The 14,441-nt window shown below is 44.3% G+C and overlaps 1 protein-coding gene across 1 annotated transcript; it reads right to left on the minus strand.

The window, feature by feature from the left end:
* Positions 1–8,946: 8,946 nt before the first annotated feature.
* On the minus strand, positions 8,947–14,076 carry ODF4 (outer dense fiber of sperm tails 4). The gene is given in 4 exon segments (XM_049766113.1): positions 8,947–9,110; positions 9,113–9,115; positions 9,787–9,921; positions 13,734–14,076. Coding segments are annotated over 4 exon segments (645 nt in total).
* Between the last annotated feature and the right edge of the window lie 365 nt (positions 14,077–14,441).

The following is a 14,441-nucleotide window of genomic DNA, read 5'->3' on the forward strand; positions in this document are numbered from 1 at the left end:
GGCGTCCCATATGGTCCCCTCAAGCCAGGGGCAATTTCTGAGCATGTAGCCAGGAGTGACCCCTGAGCATCTAACAGGTGTGGCCCGAAAAACCAAAAAAAAAAAAAGAAATGACTTTTGGTGGCATGTGTGTGTGTGTTTGTGTTTGTGTATGTGTGTGTGTGTGTACTTCTCTGTGTGTATTTCTCTATATATTTTGTTCTTAGGTCACACCAGCAATCTCCAGTGCCAGACCCACATCTGACTGGGTTCAGTGCCAAGTCAAAACCTTGAGTCTCACACATGTGAGGTGTGTTCTGTTCCACTTAAATTATACTTGAATCCAAGTAGGCTTCAAGTAGGCTAAGTCATTTAAGAACTAACATCTCACTTTTGGAGGAGGAAATAATGCTCATAAGGCTAATAACCAAGATCCAAACTCAAGTTTTTCTAAGCCCAAGCCATTGTTTATAAACACCTTCCCTGCTCAATGATTTCCTGGAGCTCGCATTGCCTTCATGATTGGAACCTAATGTACAAGTTGACACACAATTTGGTTTCATCTACCTCTGCTCATTGGCGTTGTGGCCTCAGGAATAGGCTTGTAGGTTTTTCCATTGTAATGTATTACGTGGGACAGTAGAAAGAAATTCAGGTGACTCACTAGTCTCAAAACTATCGTAGTCACTTCTTTATTTCATGGAATTGTGGTTTCTTCACAGGAAAATGAGAGATGATTGAACCAGCTCACATTGAAGTTCTCTGCCAGGGCCAGAGAGATAGTACAGGGGTAAAGGTACTTACCTTGCATACAGCTAGCTCTGTTTTGTTCCCTATTACTAAAGGAGGTCACCAAAGGTATCCCCTGTGTACTGCTAAGTGTGATCCCAAAATCTCCAAAAATAATTAAGTTCTCTTCCAGGGCCAGAGATGTAGTTCAGTATGTGACTTATCAGTCCCTGGGTTCAACTCCTGGCAACAGAGGCAGACTTAACTATAAAACTATAAAATTATCTTCTACTGAGCAAAACTTAAACTAAGATCTCTAATTCCAGAGATCTGACTTCGACAAATGAGACAGATCAGAACTTCTGGAACAAAAATGAAAGATTCTCTCCTAGGCTTTGTCCTAGGATCTGAGCAAAAACCAAGACCACTCCTTACAGAAGACTGATTAAAACAACAGTGATGGAACAGAACTTCTAGCACCTAAAGACAGATGCTGTCCTAGCCTTTGTCCTATGACCTGTGCAAATACCAAGATCTCTAGCTACAGAGGCCTGATTTTATCATCCACAACAAGTGGAACGCTTCCTGGCACCATAATCAAAGACCCTGGGGTGTGGAAATGAGTTTGTATGGAAACTGTAGTTGTTCCCATGGCAATATGCTTCAAAGGCAGAGAAACTCTATTTCTCTTAGGCTAAGGGAATTCTCTAATTTCCCCAATATTTACTGTGCCTATGGCAAACACACACACACACACACACACACACACACACACACACACACACACACACACACACAGAAAAACCTTGCCACACCAGGCCTTTGTTTTTTTTCCTTTTTCTTCTTTTTCTTTTTTGTTTTCTTCTCTTTTCTCTTTTTTCTTTTTCTTTTCTTCCTTTTTATTATTTTTATTTTTTATTTTCTTTCGTCCTCATGGTTATTATATGAAGGTGGTTGTTTTTAGTAGCTGGGTGCTTTTTGTAGTTGCTGGGGTTTTTTGGTTTTTGTTTTGTTTTTCTTCTTTTTTATTTTCCCTTTCTTCTTCTTTTTTTTTTTTTTTTTTTTTTGTTTTTGTTTTTGTTTTTGGGCCACACCCAGTGATGCTCAGGGGTTACTCCTGGCTATGCGCTCAGAAGTCGCTCCTGGCTTGGGGGACCATATGGGACACCGGGGGATCGAACCGCGGTCCGTCCAAGGCTAGCGCAGGCAAGGCAGGCACCTTACCTCTAGCGCCACCGCCCGGCCCCCCCTTTCTTCTTTTAAATTGATATTTATAAACTCAAGACAGAATCCTCCCAGGTTTATTTTTCCAGCAGAACCACATAACTTGAATCATCTTTTTTTTTTTTTTTTTTTTTGGTTTTGGGGCCACACCCGGCGATGCTCTGGGGTTACTCCTGGCTATCTGCTCAGAAATAGCTCCTGGCAGGCACGGGGGACCATATGGGACACCGGGATTCGAACCAACCACCTTTGGTCCTGGATCGGCTGCTTGCAAGGCAAACGCCGCTGTGCTATCTCTCCGGGCCCGAATCATCTTGTTCTACTTCATAAATTGAGGGGTAAAATAAAATGGATGGTACCAGGACCAAACAGTTGTATGAACATTAAGTGGAAATAAAAAATGACCAGACTCAAACAGCAAACCCAAAGTCAATGACAACAAAAGCTATACAACAGCTATACACAGGGGGGAGCAGTTACATTAGCAGTCCAGGGGGGTGGGGGGCAAAGGAGGGAGATATGGGATGCATGCTGGGAACAGGAGTGAAGGGAGGACAACACTGGTGGTGGGAATGGCCCTGACTCATTGTCACTATGGACTTAAATAGTACTGTGAAAGATTCGTAATTTACTTTGGTCCAATAAAAATTATTGTTAAAAATTATCTTCTTAACCTTTGTACGTTTGAGCTCCTTGCCTCTCCTTACCACCCAGAGCCTGCCCCTACAGGGCTTGTGACCTCATACCCAAGAAGATAAGAGAAAATGGAAAAGATGAGAAACAGATGCTTTAATATATATTTAGTAACGATCACTTTATGAGAACTAGCCTTATGTTTTGAAATCTGATTTTCTACTTCTCTAAAAGAAAAAGAATAATTTTCTTCTGATATTGATTTTTGGGGGGTCACACTTGGTGGAGTTCAAGGGTTACTCCTGGGTCTATGCTCAGAAATCTCTCCTGGCAGGCTCAGGGGACCATATGGGATGCCGGGATTCGAACCACCATCCATCCTGGATCGGCTGTGTGCAAGGCTATCATTCCAGCCCCTGATATTGATTTTTTGTTTTCTGGGGTTTGTTTTGTTTTGAGGGGGGTCAGACCCAGCTCTGCTAGTTAAGGGGTTACTCCTACCTCTGCACTCAGGAATTACCCCTAAGTAGCTGTTGAGGGGCCCATGGGATGCTGGGGATAGGTCGGCTGCATATTTAGCAAACTCCCTACCTATTGAACTATCTCTCAAGTCCTTCTTCTAACATTTCTGTGATACTATTCTCAGTGGGATATTAATATTAAGAACTGGAAATAGGGTTGGACAGATTACATGGAGGTAAGGCATTTGCCTTGCATGCAGAAGAAAAGTGGTTTAAATCCCGGCATCCCATATGGTCCTCCGAGCCTGCCAGGAGCAATTTCTGAGTGTAGAGCCAGGAGGAACCCCTGAATGCTGCCAGGTATGACCCCCCCCCCAAAAAAAAACTGGAAATGTCATTAGTTAGTACAAATATGGGTTAGTATAAACCTAAAGCCAAACTCATTATGTGGGCTAACTACCTCTGCATAGATAATTTAGAATTTTCAGAATCAGTTGAGTTGGGATTTAGGGAAGATTGTTTTATTTATTTATTCATTCATTTATTGCAAGCAAGGATCATTGTAGGGCCACCTGAGTAGTGTTCAGATTGTGGGGATACTCCCAATGACACTCAACCAACAAGGCTGGATGGTTCAATGCAAGAATCCAGAGATTCAGTGCTGCTTGTATTCTGTCATGCTGAGATAAAAGGGACACCCCAAAGGTGCTTAGAGACCACTAGGACTATGTGGTAGAACCATGTGGTGTAGGGTACAAACTTGGGTTCGTTGGATGCTAGGCCATTTCCCTGGCCTTGGGTTTTAAATTTTTAAGGGACTGGCCAGAGAAATATAGTACAAGAGAGGGATTAAGGCATTTGCTTTGCATGCAGTGGATTATAGTTCAATCCCTGACACTTCCTCTGGTCCCCTGAGCACAGAGCAAAGAGCACCTCTGGTTGTGGCTCAAACCCCATAAAAATCAAAGATTGAGGACTTTCCTAGAGGCCTGGAGAGATAGCACAGCAGCAGGGTGTTTGCTTTGCATGCAGCAGAACCAGGACAGACAGTGGTTCGAATCCCAGCAATCCCAAATGGTCCCCTAGCCAGCCAGGAGTGATTTCTGAGCACAGAGCCAGGAGTAACCCCTGAGCACCACCAGGTATGACCCAAAATCAAAACAAACAAACAAACAAACAAAACTCAGAACTTTCCTAGAGGAGCTAGTGTGAAAACTCCCTAGCCACTGTACATGGTAGGAAGCACATCTGATAGACATTTGTTTACCTTTCACACAACCAACCTGAGTTCAATCCCTCGCACACCATACGATCCCTCGCCCTGCACAACATACGATCCCTCGAGCCTGCCAGAAGTGATTTCTGAACACAGAGCCAGGAGTAAGGTGGGAGCATTGCCAAGTTTGGACCCCACCCCCCACAAAAATAGATCCTTTTTAGAGGGGCCAGGAAATAGTAAGTACAATGTTCAGGGCATTACATGGCCAGGTTCAAATCCACATGGTGCTAAACATAGCTGCATGCAGCCCTGGAGACCTCCCAGTATCAGTAGGGTGACTCAAGGTACCCCAAGACCAGAGCATCATGGCAACCTGTGGTCTGGCACCTGCAAAGCTGGGCAGCCTAGGAGGTTGATCATTGCGGATGCTCACCTCTCTCCAAGCCCTCTGGTTCTCAGCTTTGAAGGTCCAAATCTTCAAGCAACAGCAGAAAAGTTTGTCCCCAGAAGTTTCCTCCAAATTTTATGCAGGATTCTATCCCTTTGAATTGATTCAGACATGGTTTCTTTTCTTTTATTTTTTAATCCCTAGATCCTTTCCTTGTTATCACAGCAGTAATCTTTGTTTACCTAGGTTCTGACATTTTTACCCCAGAATTAATCACCCCAGATGGTCTGTCTTACTGTGTTTTCCAAGCAAACAAAGTAGGCAGGAAATATGAGTTTCCTGAGCATATTGGCTTTCCGTTATAACGAGACTGTGTCCTTTAGAAACTTGTTTATTTTATGCCTACTTTATTTTTATGTCTGCTCTTCTTATTTTTACATTTTTTTTGTTTGTTTCTAATTAAGATTAGGTACTGAGAGTTTGACTTTTGCTTCACAAATCTCCTTTGTAAGATCTTACGGTTCCGTTAAATTTGAACTGCTACTTCCTTTCGAGTAACAACAGCTTTGCTCAGAATAACTTCTCCACACTTGAGATTTTGGCCTAAGATTTCTTTTCACTTTTAGGCATTTCCCTTGACATTACAGAGTGTGTGCTCAGCAGATAGATGAGCCTCTTTCCTCTCTGGGTTTTGCATAGACTGTCACCACAGATTTGGTGGAGTCATTTCAGTGACCAGATGTTTATTCGCTCTTATCCTCATTCCACCTCAGCAAGTGGAGTGCATTGTTCTTGGGAAAACAATCACGTTTCTTTCTTTATTCATTTCCCCAAATGCAAAGGCAGGAATTCTGCAAATGGCTGCCACTAGGATTCTGCCTCAAGTCATAAGTTAAACCACCAATAATTAGCTCCGCTGCTTTCTAGTCCTGAAATATTTTCTCTCTCTGAAAAGCAGAGACTCATTCCAGAAAAGTTCAAATTTCTACTCTTCTTCAGATGCTCCGTATCAGAAATCTGTTGTCCAGGGAGGAGGGAGATTTGGGACATTGGTGATGGGAATGTCGCACTGATGAAGGGGGGTGTTCTTTACATGACTGAAACCCAACTACAATCATGTTTGTAAGGAAGGTGTTTAAATAAATATATTAATAAAAAAAAAGAGATCCATCCTGTTTTCCTTCCCTCTTTCCCTTTCTTCCTCCCACCTTCTCTCCTTCCTGGGAGCTATTTCCCCCCACTCCTCATTCAACATTTAGTATAAATGTCAACTGTGTGTCAGACCTCATGCTGAATTGTTCAGATGTTATCATCTCCTCAACAGAAATCTGGTCGACATCACCTTGACATAGTAACCAATCTCTGGTACTTGTAAAACTACATCTCTACTTCCTGCAATGAGATGAATACTCCAACACTTGTGTGATGTTTCTGTCAAAAGAAACATCATATATTACCTGAATCTATTTATAAAGAACATGCTTGCTCCTCAAGCCCCTGTCTCCCTTGAACATGTATCTTTCTTGTTTGTTTTTATGTTTGTTTATTTTTAATATGGAGAAGCCTGTGTTCTCCCTTGAACACATTTCCCCTTACCTCTTTCTAAGCAAGTTTTGGTCAACAAAAACTACCTTGCTTCACGAAAGAGAAGGAGGAAATTGAGGAGGAGGAGGAGGAAGAAGAGGAAGAGGAGGAGAAGATGATGAAGATGATGAAGAAGAGGAGGAAAAGAGGAAGAAAAGAGGAGAAGGAGAAGTATGAGGAGGAAGATGAGGAATTAGATGAAGAAGAAGCAGAAGGAGGAGGAAGAGGAGGAAGAGAAAGAGGAGGAAGAGAAGAAGGAGGAGGAGGAAGAGGAGGAGGAGAAGGAGGAGGAAGAAGAAAGAGAAGGAGAAGAAAAAGAAGGAAAAGATGAAGGAGAAGGAGGAGGAAGAAGGAGGAGAAGGAAGAGGAGAAGAGGAGAAGAAAAGAGGAGGAGAAGAAGGAGGAGGAGGAGAAAAAAGGAGATGAAGGAGGAGGAGGAGAAAGAAGGAGGAGGAGAAGATGAAGGAGAAGGAGGAGGAGGAGAAAAAGAAGAAGGAGAAGGAGAAAAAGAAGAAGGAGGAGAAGATGAAGGAGAAGAAGGAGGAGGAGGAAGAAGGAGGAGGAGGAGAAAAAGAAGAAGGAGGAGAAGAAGGAGGAGGAAGAAGAAAGAAAAAGAAGAAAGAAGAAGAAGAAGAAGAAGAAGAAGAAGAAGAAGAAGAAGAAGAAGAAGAAGAAGAAGAAGAAGAAGAAGAAGAAGACAATAATTGAGGTCTATCCTACAAAAACTAGCCTACCCCCTTCAAAAGGCATATGCTACGATTGTCCTTTCAAGTTCCCTGGTGATTAGATGGGGTCTTGTGACTTGCTTTGGCTTATAAATTGTGATACACGCCTCTACTTCTGGACCTGTACATTTACTTGCCATTGTGAAATTCTATTTTTTTCTTTCTTTTTTTGGGGGGGTGGTTTTGGACCACACCCAGTGAAGCTCAGGATTTACTCCTGGCTATGCGCTGAGAAATCACTCCTGGCTTGGGAAATCAAACTGCAGTCCATCCTAGGTTAGCTCATAGCAAGGCAAAAGCCCTACAGCTTGCGCCAACACTCCAGCCCCCATTGTAAAATTCTTTAGAGATCTAAACTTCATGCCATAGTAATGGCGATATTCACGATAGGAGGTAGACTGAGACATGGAACAGAACTCATACCTGACACATGATGGTTAAGTTACGTTATAGATTGAGTTATAGACTGGCATTGATGCTTTAATGCCAGTATGGCTGCATTTGGAAATGGAAATATTGGGAAGTAACTAGAGCTAAATGAGGTCATAAGGACAGGGCCCCTGACTGGACAAGATTAGTGTTCTTACAAGAAGAGACATCTTAGAGTCAACTGAGTCTTTATCTCCGTGTGTTTTACCAAAGGAAAGAACATGATGAGAGGGTAGCTAGTTGCAAGCCAGAGAGAGAGAATACCTTCTTTTTGGTCTTTGGGCCACACTCAGCAGTGCTTAGGGGTTACTCCTAGCTCTGTGCTCAGGAATAACTCCTGGTGGACTCAGAGTATTATATGGGATGCCAAAGAACAAGGTAAGCACCCTACCTGCTGTGCTATTTCTCTGGCCCCTAATTATATCTTTTAAATAATGGACATTAATTTAGAAATCATACAGAGAGGCCAGATTGATAGTACAGCATATGCCTTGCATATGGCAGATCCGGGTTTGATCCCTGGTACACTGTATGACCTCCCCAAACCCACCAGGAGAGGAGTGATTGCTTAACACGAAGCCAGGAGTAACCCCTGAGAATTTCTAGGTGTAGCCCAAAACCCTAAAAAAAGATTCAAAAATCATACAGAAATAAAACGGAATCCCAAGAATTAGAGTTATAGTACAGTGGGTAAGGCATTTTCTTTGCATGTGACTAACCTTGGTTCCCAGCATCCCATATGGTCCCCAATCACAACCTGGAGTAATTCCTGAGTGCAGAGCCAGGAATAATTCCTGAGCACTGATGGTTGTGCCCCCTCCCCCCAAAAAAGAGGAAAGAAATAGAACTGAAACCAAATGAAATATATTTTTCCCAGCTGGATTTCAGAATTTCTATGGGCCAGTCACTCTTGTCTTTAATATCCCCTCTCTTTTTGGTGTTGGAGAATAGTGGGTAATACCTTATTGTGATCAGGACTCTAGGCTTAGGGAGTGTTCCTGGAAGGGTTTAGGATTCAAACCTCAGGTAGCCATGTGGCAAGTATCTAAACCCCTGTATTACCTCTCCAATTGTCATTTCCCCCCCTCATATAATTTATTTATTTATTTATTTAGGAAGGAAGGAAGGAAGGAGGGAAGAAGGGAGGGAGGGAGGGAGGGAAGGAGGAAAGGAGGCAAGGAAGGAGATAAGGAAGGAAGGATGAAGGGAAGGAAGGAAGGAGGGAAGAAGAAAGGAAGGAGGGAAGGAAGGAGGCAAGGAAGGAGGGAAGGAAGGAGGGAAGAAAGAAAAGAAGGAAGGAGGGAAGGAAGGAAGGAGGGAGGGAAGGAAGGAAGAAGGGAAGGAAGGAAGGCAGGAAGGAGGAAGGAATAGAAATAAGTTTTCTCTTTCTCCCATCCTCTCCTTCTTCAAATTATCGGTTTAACACAACAAATGTCAGTACATGAAAACAAGAGACAATTTATTCCACATCTCCCAAGGTGTAGGTAAAGTGAGAACAAGGGATTGAGCACAATACTGGCCTAAAAACCTCCCTCTCTACTACCTAGCAGTACTGAAGGCCAGCCTACCTACATGTTAGGAGGGGAGGTTCAGAGAAATTCTGCTGAATAGACAGAACTTGATGCTATGGTTTAGAAAAATGACATTTTTTTTCTCAGCATCCAGAGCTGCCTTCTTCTCGGGATCCCAGACTTTCTTCTGCTTGACAGGTCTCTCAGACAGTCTAGTCTGTCCCTGCAGTCTTCTACTCAGCTGGACCTACTGTCGATGAGGTTGGTGTCAGAAGAATGACTCTGCATTATACCCTTGAAATGTCTGTGGTTCCAATAGCAGATGATCCCTGGGAAAGGACAGAGGATGGTGGGGAAGATTGGAAAATGAGTGAAGGGGCCAGAGAGATAGCATGGAGGTAGGGCGTTTTGCCTTGCATGCAGAAGGATGGTGGTTCAAATCCCATATGGTCCACTGAGCCTGCCAGGAGTGATTTCTGAGCGGAGAACCAGGAGTAACCCCTGAGCACTGCCAGGTGTGACCCAAAAATCAAATAAAAAATAAAAATAAAAATGAGTGAAGTTACAGACAGGGTGAAACCCAAGTCAAGATAAGTCCCTAAGAATTTATCTCTGGGGCCGGGCGGTGGCGCTAGAGGTAAGGTGTCTGCCTTGCAAGCTCTAGTGTAGGAGGGACCGCGGTTCGATCCCCCGGCGTCCCATATGGTCCCCCAAGCCAGGAGCAACTTCTGAGCGCATAGCCAGGAGTAACCCCTGAGCGTCACAGGGTGTGGCCCAAAAACCAAAAAAAAAAAAAAAAAGAATTTATCTCTGTGGGTTACTAGCCCCCTCCCTTCACACTTTTCCTTTGCTGTCCTGACCCTTCATGTTTCTCTCCCTTCCCTGGACACTCTAGGCTACTCACCACAGATGACATAGAGGAAATACACAAACCAACCGATGAAGTAGCTCCAGCCCAGGGGAACTGATATATTCACCCTCACCTCAAAGATCCAGAGGTTAATAGGGAACAACAAGAGGGTGGATAAAATGAAGACAGCTAGAAAAGAGAAAGCAAAGAACTTATTCTCAACCATAAATCCTACAGGGGCTTTTGCCTCATTTGCTGAGTTTTAGTCACAAGTCACAACTCCCATTAGTAGACAGAACACACAACCCCAGAGATTCATAAAAATTAATCCCTCCGGGGCCGGGTGGTGGCGCTGGAGGTAAGGTGCCTGCCTTGCCTGCGCTAGCCTTGGACGGACCGCGGTTCGATCCCCCGGCGTCCCATATGGTCCCCCAAGCCAGGAGCGACTTCTGAGCGCATAGCCAGGAGTAACCCCTGAGCGTCACAGAGTGTGGCCCAAAAACCAAAAAAAAAAAAAAAATTAATCCCTCCATCTCCTTTCTTTTTCTTTTTCTTTTTTTTTTAAGGAAGGGGAAGATGTGCTAAAGAAAATATGGGTTTGGGGCTGGAGATATAGCCTGGAGGTAGAGTGTTTGCTATACATGCAGAAGGTTGGTGGTTCGAATCCCAGCATCCCATATGGCCCTGCCAGGAACGATTTCTGAGCATAGAGCCAGGAGTAAACCCTGAGCGCTGCTGGGTGTGACCCAAAAACAAAATAAAAATAGAAAATAAAAGGATGTGTGTTAGGAGAGAGTAAGAACCTTTCCAGAGGGAGACAGCACCTTCGCAGACGCTCATGACAGTTCCAGTCCAGACAAAGAAGCGCAATCTCTGACAACCAGGTAGGTATGGCAGGTGCAACCAGAGGGCGAGGATGATGCCCATCACCAAGGTGAAGCTGAAGGTGATGTTGGCCAACCCCAAGAATAGGTGATCTCTCCACAGGTTAAAGGTGTCTGGTGGAATGAAAAATCGAGATAAACTAAGAATTCACAAAGATAAAATCAAATGAACAGATGCAAGTAAAAAACTTAGGTCTATTAACCAAAGAAGTGCATCTAAGATAGCATTAAAATGGAGCCAGCGGGGCCGGGAAGGTGGCGCTAGAGGTAAGGTGTCTGCCTTACAAGCGCTAGCGTAGGACGGACCGCAGTTCGATCCCCCGGCGTCCCATATGGTCTCCCCAAGCCAGGGGCGATTTCTGAGCTCATAGCCAGGAGTAACCCCTGAGCATCAAACGGGTGTGGCCCAAAAACCAAAAAAAAAAAAAAAAATGGAGCCAGCGAGATAGTACAGTAGGTAATTAGGGTGTTTGCTTCGCTTGCAGTCAACTCAGATTCAATCCTTGGCATCCTTTATCATTCCGAGTACCACTATGAATGATCTCTGAGCTAAGAGTAAACCCCAAAACAACTCCCCAAAAGAAAGAGATCAAGATATCAATAAGGTATCGCTTATTACTTTGTTTCACAAATATTCTTGATATGGTCCAGAGAGATGATGCAATGGGCTAAGTGCATATTATGTATGGTGAATGCCTAAATGCAATCCCCAGCTCCACATGGCCCCTCTCAGTACATCCAGGAGTGGTTCTCAAAAACATAGCTGGGATTGGTATCTGAGCATCACTAGGTGTGAATGGAAAAAAAACCAAATAACAATGAAAGATCATGATAAAGAAATTTAAATATGTTTCACTGGTGAAGGGGGGGTGTTCTTTACATGACTGAAACCCAACTACAATCAGATCTGTAATCAAGGTGTTTAAATAAAGATATTAATTTAAGAATAAAGAAAAGAAATTTAAATAATCCCAAGCGCATAAAAATTCCTAAATAGAAAAAATGTACAGAGGGGACTTAAACTGCAATTTATTTTATTTTATTTTATTTTTTATTTATTTATTTATTTTGTGGTTTTTGAGTCACACCCGACAGTGCTCAGGGGTTATTTCTGGCTCCAGGCTCAGAAATTGCTCCTGGCAGGCACGGGGGACCATATAGGACGCTGGGATTCGAACCGATGATCTCCTGCATGAAAGGCAAACGCCTTACCTCCATGCTATCTCTCCGGCCCCTAAACTGCAATTTTTTATTTGTTTGTTTTTGGGTCACACCTAGAGGCACTCAGGGTTCCTCCTGGCTCTGTGCTCAGAAATCACTCTTGGCAGGCTCGGGGGACCATATGGAATGTCGGCGATCAAACTCAGTCAGTTGGGTGCAAGGCAAACACCCTGCCACTGTGCTTAAAAGATCAAAGTTCTGAGCATGAGTTTTGCATATGGAGACCCAGGTTCAATTCCCAGTACCACATGATCCCCCTGAGCACCACTAAGAGTGACCCCAGAGCACAGAACCCAGGCTAATGCTGAGCAGAGCTAAGTGTGGCCCAAAACCAGACAAAAAGAGAACTACAAATCATTATTTTTTAAATATGTCAAATTAGCAAAATTCAAAGAAGTACTGAGTTCAAGTCCTTATATCCAACCCAGCCATCACTGAGCAGTGCCATACATGCCTAAGAAATAAGATATCGGGCTGGAGAGATAGCATGGAGGCAAGGCGTTTGCCTTGCATGCAGAAGGATGGTGGTTCGAATCCCAGCATCCCATATGGTTCCCTGAGCCTGCCGGGAGGGATTTCTGAGCGTGCAGCCAGAAGTAACCCCTGAGCGCTCCAGGGTGTGACCCAAAAAACAAAACAAAACAAAACAAAGAAATAAGATATCAGGCCTGCACATTATGCTGCCTCTTCTTGAGTAGCTCCTAGGCCTCCAAGCATATGTATGGAAACGCCTCATTCCCCAAATATTAATTGACTAAAACCACAGTTACGGGGCAGGGGAGGTGGCGCTAGAGGTAAGGTGTCTGCCTTGCAAGCACTAGCATAGGACGGACAGCAGTTCGATCCCCCGGCGTCCCATATGGTCCCCCCAAGCCAGAGGTGATTTCTGAGCGCATAGCCAGGAGTAACCCCTGAGCGTCAAACGGGTGTGGCCCAAAAACAAAAACAAAACAAAACAAATAAAACCACAGTTACTATATCAAATTACCAGTTTAATGGAAAGTGATCTGATATCTAGTATAGAAAAGGGTTTAGAGGGGAAAAAAGGTAAACATAAGTGATGGGCAACATTTCTAATGAATAATCTGGCTCAAAATATATTATTTTTATGTATTTATCATTTTTGTTTTGCTATTTTTATTTATTATTATTATTATTTTTGTTCTGTTTAGGGTTCTGTTTAGGGTGGGTAGAGGCTTACTCCTGGCTCTGTGGCAAGGATCACTCTTGGCAGGGCTCGGGCGTGCAAGGCAAGAGCTTTACCCAATGGACTCTCTCCAGTTCTCCTGGTCTGGAAAAACTTAAAGACTCTGGAGAGATAGCGTTTGCCTTGCAAGCAGCCGATCCAGGACCAAAGGTGGTTGGTTCGAATCCCGGTGTCCCATATGGTCCCCCGTGCCTGCCAGGAGCTATTTCTAAGCAGACAGCCAGGAGTAACCCCTGAGCACCGCCAGGTGTGCCCCCCCCCCAAAAAAAAAAAAAAAAAAGACTCTTATGCAATGCAGCAACACTGTCCACTGAGTTTGGCGAATATATTTGGCCTCGGGAGTTGAGGGAGGAAAAAATGACTATTGGTACCAAGTGAGCCTCTTGTGGGTGTCTGCCAATGCTCCTCAAAACTTTTTAAACGGGGGGGGGGGCAGTTCACTGTCCCTCAGACCATTGGAGGGCCGGACTATAGTGAAAACAAAAAGTATGAACAAATCCCTATGCACACTGCATGTATCTTATTTTGAAGTGAAGAAACAAAATGGGAACAAATATAGCATGTGGCTCATGGGCCATGGTTTGAGGACCAGTCAGTGGGGATGATCAGATTTGAGGAAACCTGGGATTCAGGGTTGGAGATCAGGTAGGCCGAAGCCCTGGACTGGGATAGTGGGTGGAGGGTCTCACCTCTTCCATTCTTTGAGTGGTAACTGCTTTGGGATTTGCCAAACTGCAATAACCCCAGGGACAGGATGTGAACAGAATTGTGGATTACGTTGCTAACATTAGCAGACCAGCGCTGGTAGTAGCGAATCTTGGAAGGATACAGCCAGCTCTTAGAGAAGACCATGACCAACAGCAAAATGAAGGCGAGTAGGCTGAACCCAGAAGCCAACAGATGCCCTGTCCAGCTGGCATTGTGTCTCACTCTCCATTTCAGGGGCAACACAGAGACCCTACGACTACTCCCTCCCCACTTCCTGCGAGAGCCATGGCCTGAGCTTGGCTTTCTTTCACCATGGTCCGCCATGGTAGCCTGCTTGCCAATTCTCTCCTTTCCCAAGCTCCTGCTGTTCTCCTGACCCAGGGAACTGACCCCTAAAGTCCCTTGTCCCCATATTGTACCCCTTCTATCTCCTTTTCAATCTTGCACCCCATCTCCCTTTCACTTGCTAAGGAAAGTTGTCCATCTTTTATCATCCAACAGAGCCTATGCCACCATGGGACTTGGGAAAGAACAAGTCAGAGCTTCAAACTGCCATAGAATATTCCCTGGGTGGGAGGAGGGGCAGTCCACGGTGGGAGGGACCAAAGGTGCCAGCACCCCCTCCTTCCTCAAACCCTGACTCTTGGGCTCCAGCTCAAAACTGTGGCTTAAGAGTAGAGAAGCTCTGT

This window comes from Suncus etruscus, chromosome 20, assembly GCF_024139225.1.
Source record: "Suncus etruscus isolate mSunEtr1 chromosome 20, mSunEtr1.pri.cur, whole genome shotgun sequence".
In the NCBI taxonomy this organism is placed as follows: Eukaryota; Metazoa; Chordata; class Mammalia; order Eulipotyphla; family Soricidae; genus Suncus; species Suncus etruscus.